The following is a 21,158-nucleotide window of genomic DNA, read 5'->3' as shown; positions in this document are numbered from 1 at the left end:
ACACCAGTGTTCATCTGCATCTACATCTATACTCCACAAGCCACAAGAACTTAAGACCTGAAGACAATAACTTAAATAGTTTGTGTTCTTACACATGTATGGATGTTTGTTAGTAGGGAACGCTGCCTAGGAGAGAGGTCGTTTTCAAGGGATTGACTATCCCATCAAGGGAGAGCGAGTCAAATAATCAATACGCATACGAAGCAAATATACATCAGATGATACCAACAAAATTATGAATGGTTCTTCAGGACAAGCATCGCGTCATGGGAAAAAATCAGAAATCAAAAATGACCAAATACACATGTTTTAAAATATTTCATGTTTATTTATCATAATTTTCTGCCGGCCATTAACATTCGGAAGAGCGTGAAGGAAAGAAAATAAGCAAATTTTACTCACTGTGTGTATAATCATCAGTAGGCGGGGTACATTATCAAATTTTTGGATTACTTGGGAGTGTACTCGGTGCGAAATTCAGTACACACAGCTGCTATTTCTCGTAGCAACAATGGCCCTAAACCGGCAATGGAGCGAGTGGAACTGATCGTGGATGATGTATGCTGCTACGTCATTCTATGCTGCTAAAACTCTATGCCAGAGTTCATCAGTAGTAGTGGCCGGTGAGTGATTGTGTAGTAGTTCGTCAGCAACCGATGACCAGATGTTTCCAGTGGGTGACAGAGCTGGAGAACGTGCTGGCCGAGTCAACAATCGAACACCTTCTGTGTCGAGGTCCTGTGACGGACAAAGATATGAAACACTGCGTGAAATGAGGAATGTAAAGTAGACGCTTTGTGTTACGTAGGTAATAGGACGACACGATACTGCTTTGAAATCGATAGTAGATATATGAGATAGACATCAGAATAAAATTAAAAAATGCAACTGCAAGGAAACTTCCATTGGAATAAACAAATAACAGGTGATAGTGTTAAGAATTTTCAGTTCGTAACTGACCACAAGAAACAAATGATTCAAATGGCTCTGAGCACAAAGGGACTTAACATCTGAGGTCATCGGTCCGCTAGAACTTACAACTACTTTAACCTAACTAACCTAAGGACATCACACACACCCATGCCCGAGGCAAGATTCGAGCCTACGATCGTAGGAGTCGCGCGGTTCCGGACTAAAGCGCCTGGAACCGCTCGGCCACAGCGGCCGGCCACAAGAAACATCACAGTACTTTTGCGTCTGTCAGAATGCCGTTGCTTTATTGTATATTGTGTGTTGTACGGTTTGGAGAAGGCATACTACAGGCTATTCACTGGCTTCACTGGGGTAACGAACGAAACAACACGTAATTACAATATTGCTCTGTAATGAGTAACTGGAGAACATGAGTCCTTTATATTAAAATTCTTAGAAAATGTTTCTGAACAACATCCGATACATTGTCGGTGGAGTTCGCCTTCGCCCTGTAGTCACATTACAAAATTTCCTGTCTTTTCTTGATTTTTCTGAAAATATTATCCCGCGGTACAGAAACAAAATGAAATGTGCGTAAATGTAAAAACAATAACAACAACAACGACATGGTGCGAGTATACAGACATGACGTTCCAAATACGCGTGTAGTTGGCAACGGCGCCAGGTGCAGGCAACCTAGTGACATCGCGTGGCGGAAGACATGAATTACGAGCGACCGCGAGCCCCGAGATTGACCGAACCACCCTCCCCCCGCTCCCGCCTCCCCGCCCCTTTCCCCGCAGCTTCCGGCGTGGAAGGCGAGAACAATATTTCATCCCGCGCCTGCGGCGGCGTTCGCTAGCCTTACGGGCGGTCCCCTCTGTAAATGGGATTTAATGCTAAATGGCCGCCAATTGGACAATTGCGTTGACCTGGGCGTGCAGCAGCAGAACGGCTGAGGTCAGCGGATTGCACCCAGCCGTCCACCCTTCCCTTTCCCCCCCCCCCCTTCCCCCCTCCACCACCCCTCTCGGGGCACGCCCGCGCGCAACCTACACTCACCCCTACCTCCTCCCCGCCCCTACCGCCCTACAGTCTAACGAGGCGAGCTTATATAGTGCGCGCGCACCGAGACTGCCACCATTTGCGTTTGTTGTTCCTGGGCAGAAACACCGCGCCGCCATCATGTATCGTCTGCTCTCGTTCGCCGTGCTGCTTCTGGCTTTGCACTGTGCCCTGGTAAGCTTCCAACTCTGCGCTCTTTATGCTATACTTTGAGCGCCAACAGTTTAATGCTTGCCTAACGGTGACTGTTTTTCACATCAGTTCGAACAGAGAATACGTGTGACCTGTCACTTAATTTGCGATTCCACGAAGCATTTCAGTCAAATTCATTCAGTTAAAATTAGAGCTGATTTTCTGTATGTAACTTTGTGAGTAAACTAAGAGACATGTCTACACAGTCCACCTCTAGACTGTACTACAGGTTGCTCATAAACCTGCCTACATGAAATCAATATCTGTGTTGCATTAACGTTCACGGAATCCACCTGCAGCTCTCAGTAGTATACCCCCAAACTCTTGGTGGAATCGCAAAGAAAGTGGATAAAGATATTCTCCTATTTTAATTGATACCAAGTATAATATTATGTTTATTTTTTCTGTTCAAAAAAATTGGTTCAAATGGATCTGAGCGCTATGGGGCTGAGGTTATCAGTCCCCTAGAACTTAGAACTACTTAAACCTAACTAACCTAACTGCTCGAGGCAGGATTCGAACCTACGACCGTAGCGGACGCGCGGTTCCAGACTGTAGCGCCTAGAACCGCTCGGCCACTCCAGCCGGCTTTGTCTGATCACTTTGTGCTTAACTAGGGAAGGTCAGATCCCTTCCTAGCACTATACATAGTAGGTGCCAACGTCTGTTCTAACTACAGACATAAGGGGCAGTCAACTGAAAACGAGATTAAGGGAAAAAAGCACGTAAACTGTTTATTATTTCAAAAGTAATAGCGTTAAGTGTTAATATATTTATCCCACTGTGAGACAAGGAAGTCTACACCAACATGGAAAAATGTTTTCGCCGGCCGCAGTGGCCGAGCGATTCTAGGCGCTTCAGTCTGGAACCGCACGACCGCTACGGTCGCAGGTTCGAATCCTCCCTCGGGCATGGGTGTGTGTGATGTCCTTAGGTTAGTTAGGTTTAAGTAGTTCTAAGTTGTAGGGGACTGACGACCTCAGATGTTAAGTCCCATAGTGCTCAAGCCATTTGAACAATTTGAACCAAATGTTTTCGGTTGCCTGCGGAACCACGATTCTTCCCAGGCGTGCACGCCTACGTCCGAAGAAAATCGACGGTGACGAATGTCTTTCTTCAGAGCTCCAAAAATATGGAAATCGCGTGGGAAGAGATCGGGACTTCCCAGCGAAACGTCTTCATCGTAGTTGAAACAACCTGCCAACAAAATGCCGTTTCACATGTTGCCAAGGTTGATTCAACTACGATGCAGGTGTTTCGCCGGGAAGCCCGTATATATCGTGTACATGAAGGTCTTATTTCAATAGTGGTACAAGGCCATTACCTCCACTTTTCTGTCTATAATGCTTCTGACATTAATGGTCCAAACAAACAGAAAGAAAGGTTCATCTCTAGCAAGAAGCCATATGCTTGAATATTTCTGGTATCTCAACTGCAGATTTTTCAGCGCTCATTTAACTTTAGGACTCTGTATCTCAGAATGAACAAAAGTGGACTTGCACCACTATTGAAATAAGCTCTTCATATAGTCCTGGTCTCTCCCCATGAGTTTTCCATATTTTAGGAGCCCAGAAGAAAGACATTCGTAGCCATCGATTTACTTCGGACGAAGAAAAAGTCCAGGCGTGGGTGCAAACATCGTTCCTTACGCTACTGCAAACATTTTTCCATAAGGTCATTGACCGTCTTGCCTCACAATGGGATAAATGTATTAACAGATAAAAGTGGATTACCTTTGAAATGATAAACAGTTTACTTACTTTTCTTCCATTTGTCTCGTTTTCGTTTGACTGCCCCTTATATGAAACTGCTTCCTCTTAGAGATGCAACTCGCTGCGTTGAACATTCGGTGCTTGTTGAAACTGTGTGGGGTACGAAATTCGTACTTACATATGCATCTGTACTTCGCGAGTCGTCATATGGCGTGTGGTGGAAGATACTTCTGGTGCCATTACCTTTAACCCTCTCCCTTTTGCCTGGAAGGGAAACGAATATCGATACGAGCTCTGATTTCTATTATTTTCCGGCCGTGGTCATTTTACATATGTGGGATGAAGTAATAATAGTTTGGTGCATAAATTCGTAGCGTTTTTGTTTTAGATGTTGGTATTCCGGTTGCTCTGGGTTTATTTATCAACTGTCGTTTTCTTTTCGTTTGCCGTCTTTCTCGGCGTATTCCACTGATGAATTCTTCTCTGGTTATCAACAGAGTAGTGGCGTCGACTTGTCGCAACGTTTCAATGAATTTCGCACCCATCATCTTCTGGCGAAGACTTCGCAAGAAGATGATGGGTGCGAAATTCATTGAAACGTTGCGACAAGACGACGCCACCACTCGGCTGATAACCCGACAAGAATTCATCAGTGTCGTTTTTTGTTTGCAGTTCAGCGCTGCTGTCTGAGCTTTCATATTGTAATTTTGACGTTTGGAGACAGTGGAGCTATTGACGCTACAAAATGGAGTTCCGAGTGTCGAAATCTGAACATTTCCGACATCAGCTTCTGTTTGAGGTTGATGGAGGGGTGCAGCAGCGGAGGCGGCCACAAATAATTGCGTCGTATATGGGAAGAATGCCATTGGACAGATCGCGGCAAGAAAATGGTTTTCTCGTTTTAAGGAGGATCGTTTTGGCATTAGTGACTCTCTACGTTCAGAAAGACCTTCGGAGTTTCATGAAGATCGTTTAAACACATTAATCTCCAATTGTCCACATCAGAGTACTCGAGAACTGGCAAATACTATAAAATGTCATCATTACATCATCGTTCGACATTTGCGTGCAATGAGTGCTCTAAGCCAAAATCACAAAAATGAGTGAGTGGCCATTTGTGCATCTCTAGTTGGTCGTCATCAATTGGCTCGTGAACAACAACGATCATTCCTATCCTTTATCGTTACTCGTGACGAGGAATGGTGTCTTTATGCTAACATAACTAAAAGAAGGGAATGGTTGCGGTCAAACAAAGCAGCAACTCTGTGTACAAAGGATTGCGCGCCTCCACGAAAGATAATGTTAAGCATCTGGTGGAGCAGCGACGGTGTATTGTACTACGAACTGCTTCCCCAGGGTGTAACCACACTGCTGCCATCTGTTGTCAACAACTGAGACGTCTCCAGGCGACGTCTTGCAGGTGTAATCCAAGAACAACAACTAGAGAGACTGCGTGAAGCGATGCTACTCCATGTTAACATCGGCCCGCATTCTGCTAGATTGACAAAAAAAAAAAAAAAAAAAAGAAAGAAACTATGCAGGAGTTGGGTTGGGAAGTCACTCCGCACTCACCTTATTCACCTGATCTTGAGCCCTCAGATTTTCACCTTTTCCGCTCTCTATCGAACATCCTTCAAGGAACTGCCTCTCCGGATGAAAATGCGCTCCGAACATGTCTCTAAGAATTCTTCACCTCACTTGATTTCTACAGTCGCGGAACCGAAAAGTTATCCCAGGGTTGGTAGGCCTTTGTAAATATATTATTGATGACTAAAGTCTTCGTTATATACATTTGTTATGTTTATTGCCGGCCGCGGTGGTCTCGCGGTTCTAGGCGCGCAGTCCGGAACCGTGCGACTGCTACGGTTGCAGGTTCGAATCCTGCCTCGGGCATGGATGTGTGTGATGTCCTTAGGTTAGTTAGGTTTAAGTAGTTCTAAGTTCTAGGGGACTTATGACCACAGCAGTTGAGTCCCATAGTGCTCAGAGCCATTTGAACCAGCCATTTTATGTTTATTAAACTTATCGAAAACGCTACGAACTTACGCACCAACCTAAAATACTGCCCGACTCTTCTATCAATGTACGTTTTCGGAATTTGAGCAGTAAATCTCTCAGTGGTAGACAATGCCTCTCTTGTAACGTCAGCCACTGAAGTTTGTTGAGCATCTGCGTAATGCTGTCGCGGTCACCTGAACGATCTCGTCACGGTGGTGCTCTTCGTTGGATCTTCTCTCTCTCTCCCTCTCTCTCTCTCTCTCTCTCCCCTCCCTCTCTCTCTCTCTCTCTTCTGTTAAGGGCCCAAGACTGATGATCAAGAATCGGTCTACTAGATGTTTTACAAGCAATTTTTTTTTCGTAGATGAAATGTATTTCCTTAAGACTCTCACAATCTCTGACTGGAATCTGGTTCTCCTACAGTTTGTTTCAGTTAAACGTTATACTCCAGGTCGGCTTCGGACGGTTACTCCTAAGTACCTTATGGTTATCGGTTGATTTGATTAATGCAAGCAGACAAAAACTACACTCTTATTAGCCTACTATAACTCGCACCTAAACTAAGTTTATTGTGCGACTTCACCCCTTGTGACTGTAGTAAAGTCAATCGGTACCCTTCTAACGTCCCCTTAGAAAAATTTAAGAATGACAATGCTGGTAAACCTCTTACGTTATTTGATTTTCAAACAGCCGAGCAGAACTGAACGTACTCAGCCAATTCTCTCTTTACCTATTCTGATCAACACTAAACTCACACACAATATTTTTTGCGCAACGCAATCTGACTTTCAATAATCCCTACAAAAGAATGGCCCTGACTAACAATAACCTATACCTTTCATGAATCACTTACCTCGCAAAAATCTTCGTTACTCGAACCACTGCAATACAGCGAGCGCCAATACTGCCAGCTAAATATAGGATTCCAACTACTGAACGCACTAACTACTGATAGGCATAGTTAGCAAATGAAAGATTTTGATAGAGAACAAACAATGTATTTCCCTTCATAGTGTTCAAAAGTCATAATATATATACGAGGGCTATTCCGAAAGTAAGGTCCGATCGGTCACGAAATGGAAACGACTATGAAAATCCGATAAATCTTTGCACAGATGTGTTGGGTAGTGTCTCTAGTATAACCCCAGTTAGCATCACGTCGCTCTTCTCATTTCTGAGCTCGCAGTGAGTGCGTAAAGATGTCTAGAAAATAGTGTCTGCCGCCAAGTACGGGGGCCTGGTGAGAAATTTCCCCTGAAGCTATGCAGCTAACATTACATAACTGTCGTGCTGTTTCGTCTTCAAGACAATTCTCAGCCGCATTCTGCAGGGGCAATGAAGATGCTCCTGCATCGTTTTCAAATGGAAATGTGAGATTACCCACAATACAGCCCGTAATTGTCTCCCTCTGAGTTTCTGCTCAGGTCACATGAACCGCTGGTTATGAAGACAACATTTCGGCACAAGACAACGAGCCGTAGGCCAGCGTAGAGAATTGGCGGAGAGCACTGGCGGCTGCCTTCTATAGCGAGGGTATGGGAAAGTTGGTACAACGCTACGATGCACGTCTAAGTCGGGTCGGCGACTATGGAGATAAGTAGCTGCAAGGTGTATCTAACTGTTGCAAATAAAACATTTTTGATTTTTACCGTGGTTTCCATTTCGCGACCTATCGGACCTTACTTTCGGAATAGCCCTCGTATATATATATATATATATATATATATATATATATATATATATATATATATATATATATATATATATATATATATATATATATCAGTTCATGACAACCAGTCTTACAAATTTACTGTCTCTGATGGAGACACGTCCAGATCATCCGCTCTCAAAACTCCGCCATCTCTCTCGCTACCCGCTGTTCACATCCAACTGCCCAACACTACAATAGCAAATATTCCAACAATGCAAACCAGCCACAGACTGTACACAGTACAGTCAGTGATTTTCATACAGAGCGCTACGTGGCGTTACCAACATAAAAACCTAAACAGCCCACTTACACCCTTGATAAATAGTAGGAGGCCTTTTTTTCCAGTTCCTTATTGGATATGATTTCTTCAGGCTCAACCGACTCGAATATTCTGTCTTTTGCTCTCCAGAGCTTCTCATTTGAAGATTAGATGTCGTGCTGTTTCATCTACACTTAGGGGCTTCTTCCTCTGTGACCATAGTGTGTAAGTGTTTTTTAATGTTCCCATGGCCACTCATGTGTCCTGCCATGAGTTTAATCTGTTCCCTATTCAAGTTCAAGATTACAAAATTTCCCTGAATTATGATCATTGTTTTTAGACCATAGTCCAATATTCTACATACTACCTCGTGATTCAGTTTCATAGTTTTGATTTTTACAATCACTTTGGTGTTGGTTAGCACGGGTTCAGATCCAATAAATGGAGTCGTCACGCCTGTTCTGGCCAGTCTACAGGACTACCCGTACATTAGAATTATAGATTAATACCTTCAGCTGCTGATAGTCGTTGATATATATCAACGGGGACAGGTGAAAATGTGTGCCCCGACCGGGACTCGAACCCGGGATCTCCTACTTACGTGCCAGACGCTCTATCCATCTGAGCCACCGAGGGCACGGAGGATAGTGTGACTGCAGGGACTATCTCGCGCACGCCTCCCGCGAGATCCACTTTCTCACCTTGTATGTCCACACACTACATTCGTAGTGTCCCTACCCAACACACTCATTACTCGTGGAAGACATTCTTACCAAGTCCCGTTAGAGTTCGGGTAATATGTGTGCACCCGCACAGAAGAAGAAGGTCATGGCCGGTATTGCCAGAACATGCCCGAAAGAACAGACACCATTGATGACCTGCAGCCGTCTAGAACGAAATTAGGCGTTGATATATATCAACGGGGACAAGTGAAAAGGTGAGAATGTGGTTCTCGCGGGAGGCGTGCGCGAGATAGTCCCTGCAGTCGCAGTATCCTCCGTGCCCTCGGTGGCTCAGATGGATAGAGTGTCTGCCATGTAAGCAAAAGATACCGGTTTCGAATCCCGATCGGGGCACACATTTACACCTGTCTCTGTTGATATATATCAACACCCGTCAGCAGCTGATGGTATTAATATATAATTCTAATTTCGTTCTATATGGCTGCGGGTCATCAATGGCGTCGGACATGTCCGAAAGAACGGACACCATATCCATATAACTATCCGTTCAGTCAGACCCCGGCGCCTTCATCTGTTTTCGACGGTGTTCTGGTTCGTTCTTCCACTTCTCCCTTCTTCCAATTGTTACATTAAGAGTGATTGATGCTGCTGCAAGTTACTGTATGGTCGGCCGGCATTTCCCCGACCATTCCTACATTCACCATACTCACTATATTGGTGTGAGATTCTGGATATGCTAAAGAAATCCAGATGTTTCCAGTTCTTAACCTGTATGCCCCTACCGCTGCCTCCATTGTAATTAAAAGACGTAATGGGGGCATATTCAGCACGGTCACCATCCCAGCAGTGGATGTGCTGCTAATTCCGCCTATTCTGGCTAAGCAGGTCAATTTCCTTGCCAAGCACCTTAGAATTCACCTTGTGTTCTACTATATTCCACTATACTGTAGTACCGTACATTATCATAGGTCTCATCACAGTGATGTACATCCAGTACATACTTCTAGGGTTTCGAACCCATTAGCTGTCACAGGATCTTCTAGTGCTCATAACAGTACTTTCCGTCTTTGAACATACACTGACTGAAAAAAGTCGCAGCACCAAAAAGCAGTTGTATCACATAAACTGAAGTTGGTAGGTGCGTTTCTACATCTGAAAGATGATTTCCATTCAAATTTCGTGCCAGCCGCATAAGAGTGACGATAATAGCACTTGTATGAGGATGCAAATCAGGTGTGCTTTAAATACACGTTGTAGCGGTCGTGTCCATTAGCTGTATTTGAAACTGGACGTTGTGAGTCGATGTTAGTCAAGAATGCTTTTAAGGCCACAAAGACGCCATTATCAACACTCGACTGAGTTTGAACGAGGTCGTGTAATGGGGCTAGGAGAAGCCTACCGCACAAAGACCTGGCAGTAATTCCACTGCATGTGATTGCTGGCAGCGGTTGTCACGAGAATGTACAGTCGCCAGAAAATCAGGCTCTGGTCGACCAGGTGGCGCTATCGAGATGGAAGACCATCGTTTTCGGTGTGTGGCTCTGGCCCAACGTATTACATCTGCAGCAGCAATCTGAGCAGCAGTTGGCACCACAGTGACACAGCGAACTGTCACAAATCGGTTACTTCAAGGACACCTCCGAGCCAGACGCCCTGTAGTGTACATTCCACTGATCCCAAACCACCGCCATTTTGGACTTCAGTGGTGTCAAGCGAGAGGCCACTGGAGTGCAGGTGGACGTCTGTTGTGTTTTCTGATGAAAGCTGATTCTACGTAGATGCTGTGATGGCGGCGGTTTGGTTAGAAGGAGCTTAGTTGAGGAACTGCACCCAACCTGGCTGCGTGTTGGACACACTGGACCTGTATCTGGATTGCGATTTCGTTTCACACCATATAACCTTTTTTCAATACACTATCCCTTCCATTCAACTATTCTTCAAAGTCCTCTGTCTGTCTCTGATAGAATTACAGAGTCATCAGCTAACAATGAAGTTTTTATTTTTTCCCCTGAATTTCAACTCTCTTGCCAAATTTCTCCTGGGATTACTTTACAGTTTGCTCGATGTAGGCATTGCAAAACATCGAAGATAAGCTGCAGCTCTCAAATTTCCTTCCAACCACAGCTTCCCTTTCATATCCTTTGACTCTTTTAACTGTAGTCTGGTTTGCGAACAAGTTGAAAATAGCCGTTTGTTCCCTGTAATTTATGCCTCCTATCTTCAGAAATTCAAAGACTGTACTCCAGTTAACACTGCTGAAAAATTTCTCTAAATCTACAAATTCTATAAATGTAGGTTATCTTTTGCTTTTAACCTATCTTTTAAGTCAAGTCATAGTCAGTATTGCTTCACATGTTCCTACATTTCTCTGGAACGCAAACAGATCTTCCCCTAGGTCGGCTGCTATCAGTTTTTTCCAGTATTCTGTGAATAATTTGTGTCAGTGTAGTGCAACCATGGCTTGTTAAACTGATAGTTCGGTAGTATTCACACTTGTCAGCAGAACTGGAATTATTACATTCTTCTTCAAGTTATCCCATGCACTTTGACTTCAAACTTGTTCGTTCATCTGGTGATTCGGCCTGTCCTCTAATCTCCTCCAAGCATTACGAATGATCCATGCTGCCAGGCTAAACCTACACAGTTTGCATAGGAATCTAATTAAATCCTTTCCTGCTTGTTGCAGTACAGCTGGAAAGATACCATCTGGGAATCGTGACTTAAATGGTTGAAACGTTCCCACCGCCGATCTCCCCCCCCCCCCTTTTTTTTTACAAAATTTTCTCTGGGAGATTCCCAGTTTTCCCTTCGATTACTCGTAAACCAGTGGCTGTCATGGATTGACTCCAGGTCTTTATTATCTGATAGAGTGCACTGGGGGAAGTGAGTCTTGCGAACACATCCAGTATCTCACTCGTTGTCCTTTTATACTCACCATCCCCCTTCCTTATAGGACCTCCTGGTTTAGTTGGTATTCTAGTGAGGATTTTAAAAAGACTAGCGCAAGTAGCTGTACCTTCCACTTCCTCACAGAATACTTTCCAGCAAGACAACTTCGCTTGCTTGATCGTAAGATTGTGTTTGATTATGACTGTTACGATACACAGAATGTTACGTCTATAAGTGCAGACATTTTTATTGTGGTACCTTAATATGCACACGCATCAGCGTGTTGGTTGTTTTCTCTCTGCGTTTAACAGTCTTCCTACAAACACATTACAAACTTTACGATGTTATGTTTTCTGTTTGGTCGTAACTGCACCACTAAGTGGACTACACGTGTCAGTATAGATTGATCATTTCGCATCCACGCAGGCACACTGCATTGCATGACTTCGCTGCCCAGTGGAAAATAGGCATTAATGGCTCTTACCACACATACTTGGAGGTATTAACCAACCCAGAAACATACTACTCTAACATTTATAATTATTAGTCTGCAAATGACGTCAATACTGATGTAATGTCATTCAGTACACCGCCTTCGCTCACTAATAAAAATATCTGCACTTGTGCCCTTCACACCCTACGCCAATAGTGTCATCCTGTGCCTCACGGCTTCATGCGGAGGGGCATGGGATCAGCACTCGGCCTTCCCTGCCGTTTTGCCGACTTTGCAGACAGAGGAGCCGCTACTACTCGGTCTCGTAGCTCCTCAATTGGAGTCGCGAGGCTACGTGCACCCCGTACCAGTCCTCCGGTCCAGGAAAAATTCTTGGTGGTACCGTGAATTGAACCTGGGTCCTCCGCATGGCAGCCATCTACTCTGACCACTTAGCTGCGGAGGCGGATAGGTGAACGTAAAGCACGGAGAGAAACGTCCAACAAGGGGAGGCCACAACGCTTGGAACGCGGATTTACTGCAAACTTCGTACACTCGTACACTCCATGAGGACAACAAAATGTGTAAGCAGTAGCGCGTACTTCTCAAGCGTTACTGAGAAAATCGCAAGATAATTTCGGTCGTCAAATATACGAGGTGTGGCTAGAAAAAAACCGGACTAGTACTGGTGAAACAATAAAACGAATGCAATAAGGCTGAAAGTCGCGTGGCCTGTCACGTGACTCTCGCTCCGCCTACTGCTCGAGTTTCATCTGCCTCCTGCACTCAGTCTGCCCGTGGCGTCTGTTTTAAGTAGTTGACGTTTTGTCTGTGCGTCGGAAAATGTTGAGTGTACAGAAAGAACAGCGTGTTAACATCAAATTTTGTTTCAAACTAGGAAAATCTGCAAGTGAAACGTTTGTAATGTTACAACAAGTGTACGGCGATAATTGTTTATCGCGAACACAAGTGTTTGAGTGGTTTAAACGATTTAAAGATGGCCGCAAAGACACCAGTGATGACACTCGCACTTGCAGTCCATTGTCAGCAAAAACTGATGCAAACATTGAAAAAATCGGTAAACTTGTGCGACAAGATCGCCGTTTAACAATCAGAGCAGTGTCTGAGTTAACAGGAGTTGACAAGGAAAGTGTTAGGCAGATTCTTCATGAAAGTTTCAACATGAACAAAGTGTGTTCAAAAATGGTTCCAAAGTGTCTCACAATTGAACATAAGGAACACCGAAGAATGATTTGTTCTGACATCCTGGAAAACTTTGAAAGTGATCCCACCCCGGCGATCTTGTCGAACAAGTTTACCGATTTTTTCAATGTTTGCATCAGTTTTTGCTGACAATGGTCTGCCAGTGCGAGTGTCATCACTGGTGTCTTCGCGGCCATCTTTAAATCGTTTAAACCACTCAAACACTTGTGTTCGCGATAAACAATCATCGCCGTACACTTGTTGTAACATTACAAACGTTTCACTTGCAGATTTTCCTAGTTTGAAACAAAATTTGATGTTAACACGCTGTTCTTTCTGTACACTCAACATTTTCCGACGCACAGACAAAACGTCAACTACTTAAAACAGACGCCACGGGCAGACTGAGTGCAGGAGGCAGATGAAACTCGAGCAGTAGGCGGAGCGAGAGTCACGTGACAGGCCACGCGACTTTCAGCCTTATTGCATTCGTTTTATTGTTTCACCAGTACTAGTCCGGTTTTTTTCTAGCCACACCTCGTATATCTGTGCGTGGCCATTTTTACCATGATGCGGCTGCAGCCGAGTGGTGCCGGCACGGTAGCTCCGCGTGTTCGGTCACAGCGTTAGCTACCCTTTCTAATAAAAAAACTGAGCGAACGGATCAACGAACGGGTGTCATCGGACGTCCGCCCTGAACAAATTCGACGAACACTATAGAACAAAATGTGAAAAAAAAAGTGGTTGGCGTTCAAGCCGCTGCATCGAGTTCTGTTCGTCTGTTTTTTTTTTTTTTATTTTCAACACATTAATTTTCTTTGCTATTTATATTACAATTAATATAAAGGGAAAAATACGTGTATAATCGAATGAACTTTTATTAAATTTACAATGTTATTTGGCAGTCTACTAATTTTTATTATCACAAATAATACAATATTCATAACTATCGACTAGTAAACGACCAAACGCATAAAGTGATACTGGAAATGTATGCTTGTCCGTGTCTTCAAAACTGTTCGTATTTAATTGAAAGAGAACGAGAAATTGCTTCTCGGAAGATGTTATTAAAATACACTGGATACTGCATAACCAATTATCAGCGCCGATTTTTAAGGAAATACTGCGTTATGCATGGTTTGCTTCCAAATTATCATCTGAAAGAGAGGTTTTTGAAAATGTTAACGAGGTTTGTTTTCCCACGGAAAACGTTAAAAGACCTTGCGTATGCGGAAACATAGCATTTATTCAATGCAGCTGGTGCCGTTTAACTTTATGTTTTCCATGTTTTTACGGAACATACCATTCTGCAACTTGTACTCGTAACGTCGAAAGCGACGATTAATTGTACATCTTTCGAAAGCCGTCTGTACCGGTCAAAACTTGGAGGTAACAAGTCGTTTCGGGCTCCTTCCAGGTATAAGGGACTTCTCAAATCACGGACAAGTGTACATTTTCAGTATCACTTTATGCGTTTAGTCGTTTACTAGTCGATAGTTACGAATATTACATTATTTGTGACAGTAAAAATTAGTAGGCGGCCAAATAATATTGTACATTTACTAAAAGTTCATCCGATTACATGTATTTTCCCCATTATATCAATTGTAATATAAATAGTATATAAAATGACTGTGTTGAAAATTAAAAAAAACAGACGAACGGGACTCGATCCAGTGATTACAGGGCTTGAACGCTAACCACTCGGCTGCCGCCGCTTCCTGGTAAAAATGGCCACGCACAGGTATATATTTGACAACCGAAATTATCTTGCGATTTTCTCAATAACACTTGAGAAGCACGGGCTACTGCTTACACATTTTGTTGTCCTCATGGAGTACTACGAGTGTACGAAGTTTGCAGTAAATCCGCGTTCCAAACGTCGTGGCCTCAGATGCCGTGTCTTCCGATGCCTTTTTCCAGTAGTCTAACAAAATTGTTGAGCCTTTCGTGGCCCCTTACTGACCTCGCTGAATGCTTAGCCCAAGTTTGTTTAATGATTTTCACGGCGTTTGACTAGCATGAGAGGCTGGTATCGTGAAATATACACCGTCGATGGCTGCTGGCAGATTCGAGGCACTCATCAACGGGGAGTAAATCTTTCGTAATAGCAGCCACTGGTGCTAGTCAAACGTCGTGAAAATCATACGTGAGCGCAGTAGCAAAAGGATTGAAAAATTAAAGAACAAGGGAACATCCGCCGAGAATTGCATAGTGATCTCCGTAGCATATTGACATCTAAAACTGTTAAACATCTTGTCGATGAAACGCAGGAGGACTGCATTTCATCCTCGCATAGACGACGAGGTCATTAGAGAACAGGCTCATATAGAACAGTGTTTGGAACAAGCAGTGTTGTTTTCAAGGAATCTACTGGCATCTGCCTGAATCGATGTAGAAAAATTACAAAAACCGTGAATTTGGATGGGAGAATGCATTTCTGAAGGCTCCTCCCAAATGCGGGCTCAGTCCCTTAACCATAAGCATTGCACCATATTGGTCATTTTCATGTTCATGAAAATCCTTGATTACGTTTGTAAGCTGGATAACCGCAGTTCGGTTACGTGCCCTTCCAAACAAACAATCGGCAGGTTTTCACACCCTTGGTGATTCCCGCTTTATGGGCATTAGTCCGTGCTCTAATTCACGTCTCAGTGTCAGATGTTTCCTAATTCTAGAGGCGTCCTAAGAGGCTACAAATTTGATTTTCAGTCTTAAACATTCCCATTGTTCATGCAACAGAAATCACCGAGAATGTAAATACCGCCGCGAGCGCCTGCATTCTATGGTCAGTCGTCAGATTGTTTCCATAATACTGTTTCGTCAAAGTCCCTAAAGTCCTACCAACAGCCGTAGCTGTACAGCGAGACGCTTGTTAGTTTGGAAATTGCTAAACAGTCCAACGCGGCGATCGTATGATGTGACTAAGGCATTCTACAAAAACTCAAGATAATTGTAGTCGAACCGCGACTCAAATTTCTCCGTTATACAAAACAAATGACGTTCTTAATTTCTGCTCCGCCCGTCTCCAAATGCTGTCCTGCTCTTAGTGGTGTGTTTCTAAGCTGCTCCACTGGTCGACATGTCCTAAGCGAATCGTGTAGGGAGGGTAGAAAACCTACTGCTGAACATTAAAATTGCAACATCAAGATAGATAGAAAATACTGTCGTTTTACTTATTGTGCGTATCCAGTATAGCTGAAAGAGTACTTGAGTAAATTTATGGGTTAATTCAGGCTATACAGAGCGTGAAATTTAGTACAGACAGTTGCCACCTCGGGCGACAGCAACTGCTCTTATCCGGCTGGACGTCGATTCGAACTGAGTTTGGACGATAGATACGGTACGTCATTTCATGCACAGTATCTCAGTGCTGGGTCCATCTGTCGTAGTGGACGTTCCACGACCAGATGTTTTGAATGGGCCAGTGAGCTGTAAATCGTGTTGACCAGGACAACACTTGAATACCCACATGTCAGAAATTTAACGGCTGCTGTTCAGATTATTGTCTCAGCGGGCTAGACGTAATAGTTTTGTGGCAACGCGTACCATCACGCCAAGTGCTAGGCCCTTAAAGAAATAACTAACACAGTCTGTTAACGTTCCTTCTACTCGAAGCTTCCACACACGGATGCGGCCATTGTGATTTATCCACTACTAGGTCCCGTCCGAAAGGCGGTGAAGTGCCATTCCTCTGTTCAGAGCTGTCCTCGGGCGCACGAGTATCGGCGCACCTCTGTTTCCGCATCAAGGGAGGTCGCAACATTGATCGCCCTGCTGTCAGTCGATGGTGACCCACGCGTAGTCGCGCTGTATGTGGGGATACCTGGCTTTCTGCAAACAAGGCCATTTCCTCACCGAAGGCATGTGACGCGCCTGTACGATCCCGCACCGACGAGAGAGCAGTATACTGTCCTCTTAGGCGCTAGTCGCGTGCGTCTGTTGAGATGCTGCGTGGCGTTCAGTGTGGCCCCCTGAACACATCGATTCCATATTCACATCGCAGAAATGTCCACATGGCAGAAATGTCATGGAACTGTAAATTGCAGTTTCCAGCCGGCCGCGGTGGTCTAGCGGTTCTAGGCGCGCTGTCCGGAACCGCGCGACTGCTACGGTCGCAGGTTCGAATCCTGCCTCGGGCATGGATGTGTGTGATGTCCTTAGGTTAGTTAGGTTTAACTAGTTCTATAGGCGCGCTGACCGGAACCGCGCGACTGCTACGGTCGCAGGTTCGAATCCTGCCTCGGGCATGGATGTGTGTGATGTCCTTAGGTTAGTTAGGTTTAACTAGTTCTAAGTTCTAGGGGACTAATGACCTCAGCAGTTGAGTCCCATAGCGCTCAGAGCCATTTGAACCATTTTGTAAATTGCAGTCTCGAGAGCCAATGTCCTTGCTGCTTTCGAATTCCGAAATGTGCTGGCAGGCTTTTCTTCTTCTTACACGAGCCACAGCGCTATCTTCTTACAAAGAAACAATATTCAGATACGATCCATGAATATGAAACACGTTATCTAATCTCTACTTATGTACTTCACATATACACTACTGGCCATTAAAATTGCTACACCACGAAGATGACGTGCTACAGACGCGAAATTTAACCGACAGGAAGAAGATGCTGTGATATGCAAATGATTAGCTTTTCAGAGCACTCACACAAGGCTGGTGCCGGTGGCGACACCTACAACGTGCTGACATGAAGAAAGTTTCCAAATGATTTCTCATACACAGACAGCAGTTGACCGGCGCTGCCTGGTGAAACGTTGTTGTGATGCCTCGTGTTAAGGAGGAGAAATGCGTACCATCACGTCTCCCACTTTGATAAAGGTCGGATTGTAGCCTATCGCGATTGCGTTTTATGGTATCGCGACATTGCTGCTCGCGTTGGTCGAGATCCAATGACTGTTGGCAGAATATGGAATCGGTGGGTTCAGGAGGGTAATACGGAACGCCGTGCAGGATCCCAACGGCCTTGTATTACTAGCAGTCGAGATGACAGGCATCTTATCCGCATGGCTGTAACGGATCGTGCAGCCACGTCTCGATCCCTGTGTCAACAGATGGGGACGTTTACAAGACAACAACCACCTGCTCGAACAGTTCGACGACGTTTGCAGCAGCATGGACTATGAGGTCGGAGACCTTGGCTGCGGTTACCCTTGACACTGCATCACAGACAGGAGCGCCTGCGATGGTGTACTCAACGACGAACCTGGGTGCACGACTTTCAAAACGTCATTTTTTCAGATGAATCTGTTTACGGCATCATGATGGTCGCATCCCTGTTTGGAGACATCGCGGTGAACGCACATTGGAAGTGTGTATTCGTCATTGTCATACTGGCATATCACCCGGCGTGATGGTATGGGGTGCCACTGGTTACACATCTCGGTCACCTCCTGTTCGCATTGACGGCACTTTGAACAGAGGACGTTACATTTAAGATGTGTTACGACCCGTGGCTCTACCCTTCATCCGATCCCTGCGAAACCCTACATTTCAGCAGGATAATGCACGACCGCATGTTGCAGCTCCTGTACGGGCCTTTCTGGATACAGAAAATGTTCGACTGCTGCCCTGGCCAGCACATTCTCCAGATCTCCCAATTGAAAACGTCTGGTCAATGGTGGCCGAGCAAGTGTCTCGACACAATACGTGGTATCGTGTTGAAGCTGCATGGGCGGCTGTACGTGTACGCGCCATCCAAGCTCTGTTTGACTCAAAGCCGAGGCGTATCAAGGTCGTTATTACGGCCAGCGGTGGCTGTTCTGGGTACTGATTTCTCAGGATCTATGCACCCAAATTGCGTGAAAATGTAATCACATGTCAGTTCTAGTATATTTGTCCAATGAATACCCTTTTATCATCTGCTTTTCTTCTTAGTGTAGCAATTTTAATGGCCAGTAGTGTATTACCTTGTGCTTTTGAGCTGAAGTGCCAATCACTTGCGCATCTAAGCGTATAGTACATATCATGTTAATTTTATGTTCGTTGCATGCGGCCTTCACGGTGTTGCGATTTAATGTCTAGCCGCTGGCACTATAATTCATTTGTCAGAAATTGACGAGCATGTTACACTACACGAAAAAAGAAAGAAAAGACGCACCATGAATAAATTATCCGCATGGTACGGAAATCGGTACATGTGATGTACATGTACAGACAAAAAAGGATTTGGTTTTAAAAAAATGGACGATTTATTCAGGAGAAAGACCTTCATTCCTTCTAGACCTTAAGCAAGTCAGTAACGCGCTGGTCTACCTCTGGCTCTTATGCAAGCAGTATTCGGCTTGGCATTGATTGACAGAGTTGTTGAATATCCTCTGTAGAGATATCGTGCCAAATTCTGTCCAATTGGTGCGATAGATCGTCAGAATCCCGAGTTGGCTGGAGGGACCTGCCCATAATGCTCCAAACTTTCTCAATTGGACTGAGATCCAGCGACCTTGCTGGCCAGGATATGTTTTGGCAATATCGAAGACAAGAAATAGAGACTCTCGCCCTGTGCGGGTGGACATTATGTTGCTGAAACGTAAACCGAGGATAGATTGCCATGAATGGGAACAAAACGGGGCGTAGAATATCGTCGGTGTACCGCTGTGCTGTACGGACGCCGCGAACGACAGCGAAACGGGTTCTGCTATGAAACGAAATGGCCCCCCAGACGATCATTCCTGGTTGCTGGAGGATGTACGGCGGACGACAGCCACCTTGGTACCCAACAGCTGCCCGGGGCGTCTCCAGACGCTAGTCATCGGGGCTCAGTTCGAAGCTGGATTCATTACTGAAGACAATTCTTCCATGGGAAATGTGACGCCTTTTTTTCAGTCTTTTGACTGGTTTGATGTGGTCCGGCTTGAATCCCACTCCAGTGACAACCTCTTGGTCTCAGAGTACCACTTGCAAGCTACTTCCTCAGTTACTTGCTGGATGTATTCCAATCTCTGTCTTCCTTTACAGTTTCTGCCCTCTACAGCTCCCTCTAGTACCATGGAAGTTATTCCCCGGTTTCTTAACAAATGTCCTACCATCCCGTCCCTTCTTCTTGTCAGTTTCTTCCATATATTCCTTTCCTCTCCGATTCTGTGCAGAACCTCGTCATTCCTTACCTTATCAGTCCACGTAACTTTCAACATTCGTCTATAGCACCAGATCTCAAATGCTTCTATTCTCTTCTGTTCCAGTTTTCCCACACTCCATGTTTCACTACTATAGAATGTTGTGCTCCAAACGTACATTCTTGGAAATTTCTTTCTCAAATTAAGGCCTATATTTGATACTAATAGACTTCTCTTGTCCAGGAAAGCCCATTTTGCCAGTGCTAGTCTGCTTTTGATGTGCTCCCTGCTCTGTTCGTCACTGTTTATATTGCTGCCTATATAGCACAATTCCCTAACTTCATCTACATCGTGGCCATCAATCCTGATGTTAAGTTTCTCGCTGTTCTCGTTTCTCCTATTTCTCATTATTTTCGTCTTTCTTCGATTTAGTCTCAGTCTACATTCTGTATCATTATAGTGTTCATTCAATTCAGCAGATTCTGTAACTCTTTTTCGCTGTCATTTAAGATAGCAATGCCAGCAGCAAACGTTATCATTGATTTCCTTTCACCTTGAATTTTAATTCCACATTTGAACCTTTCTTTAGGTTATTGAACAGTAGGGGTGGAAGATTGCATCTCTGTCTTACTCCCATTTTAATCAGAGCACTTTTTTCTTGGCCGTCCACTCTTACGAGGGCAGTTCAATAAGTAATGCAACACATTTTTTTTCTCGGCCAATTTTGGTTGAAAAAACCGGAAATTTCTTGTGGAATATTTTCAAACATTCCCGCTTCGTCTCGTGTAGTTTCATTGACTTCCGACAGGTGGCAGCGCTGTACGGAGCTGTTAAAATGGCGTCTGTAACGGATGTGCGTTGCAAACAACGGGCAGTGATCGAGTTTCTTTTGGCGGAAAACCAGGGCATCTCAGATATTCATAGGCGCTTCCAGAATGTCTACGGTGATCTGGCAGTGGACAAAAGCACGGTGAGTCGTTGGGCAAAGCGTGTGTCATCATCGCCGCAAGGTCAAGCACTGTCTGATCTCCCGCGTGCG

General features: G+C 44.6%; 1 protein-coding gene across 1 annotated transcript in view; it reads left to right on the top strand.

The window, feature by feature from the left end:
• The first annotated feature begins 2,023 nt into the window (after nucleotides 1–2,023).
• The window catches only part of LOC126194074 (uncharacterized), a 116,488-nt gene continuing 97,353 nt past the window's right edge, over nucleotides 2,024–21,158 (top strand). The window contains exon 1 of the mRNA XM_049932737.1: nucleotides 2,024–2,151. Coding sequence (XP_049788694.1) covers nucleotides 2,098–2,151 — 54 coding nt within the window. The 5' untranslated portion in view covers nucleotides 2,024–2,097. The remainder of the gene's footprint in view (nucleotides 2,152–21,158) is intronic.

The sequence above is a fragment of the Schistocerca nitens genome, chromosome 1, assembly GCF_023898315.1.
Source record: "Schistocerca nitens isolate TAMUIC-IGC-003100 chromosome 1, iqSchNite1.1, whole genome shotgun sequence".
Lineage (NCBI taxonomy): Eukaryota > Metazoa > Arthropoda > Insecta > Orthoptera > Acrididae > Schistocerca > Schistocerca nitens.
This window is presented reverse-complemented; position numbering and strand designations above follow the sequence as displayed.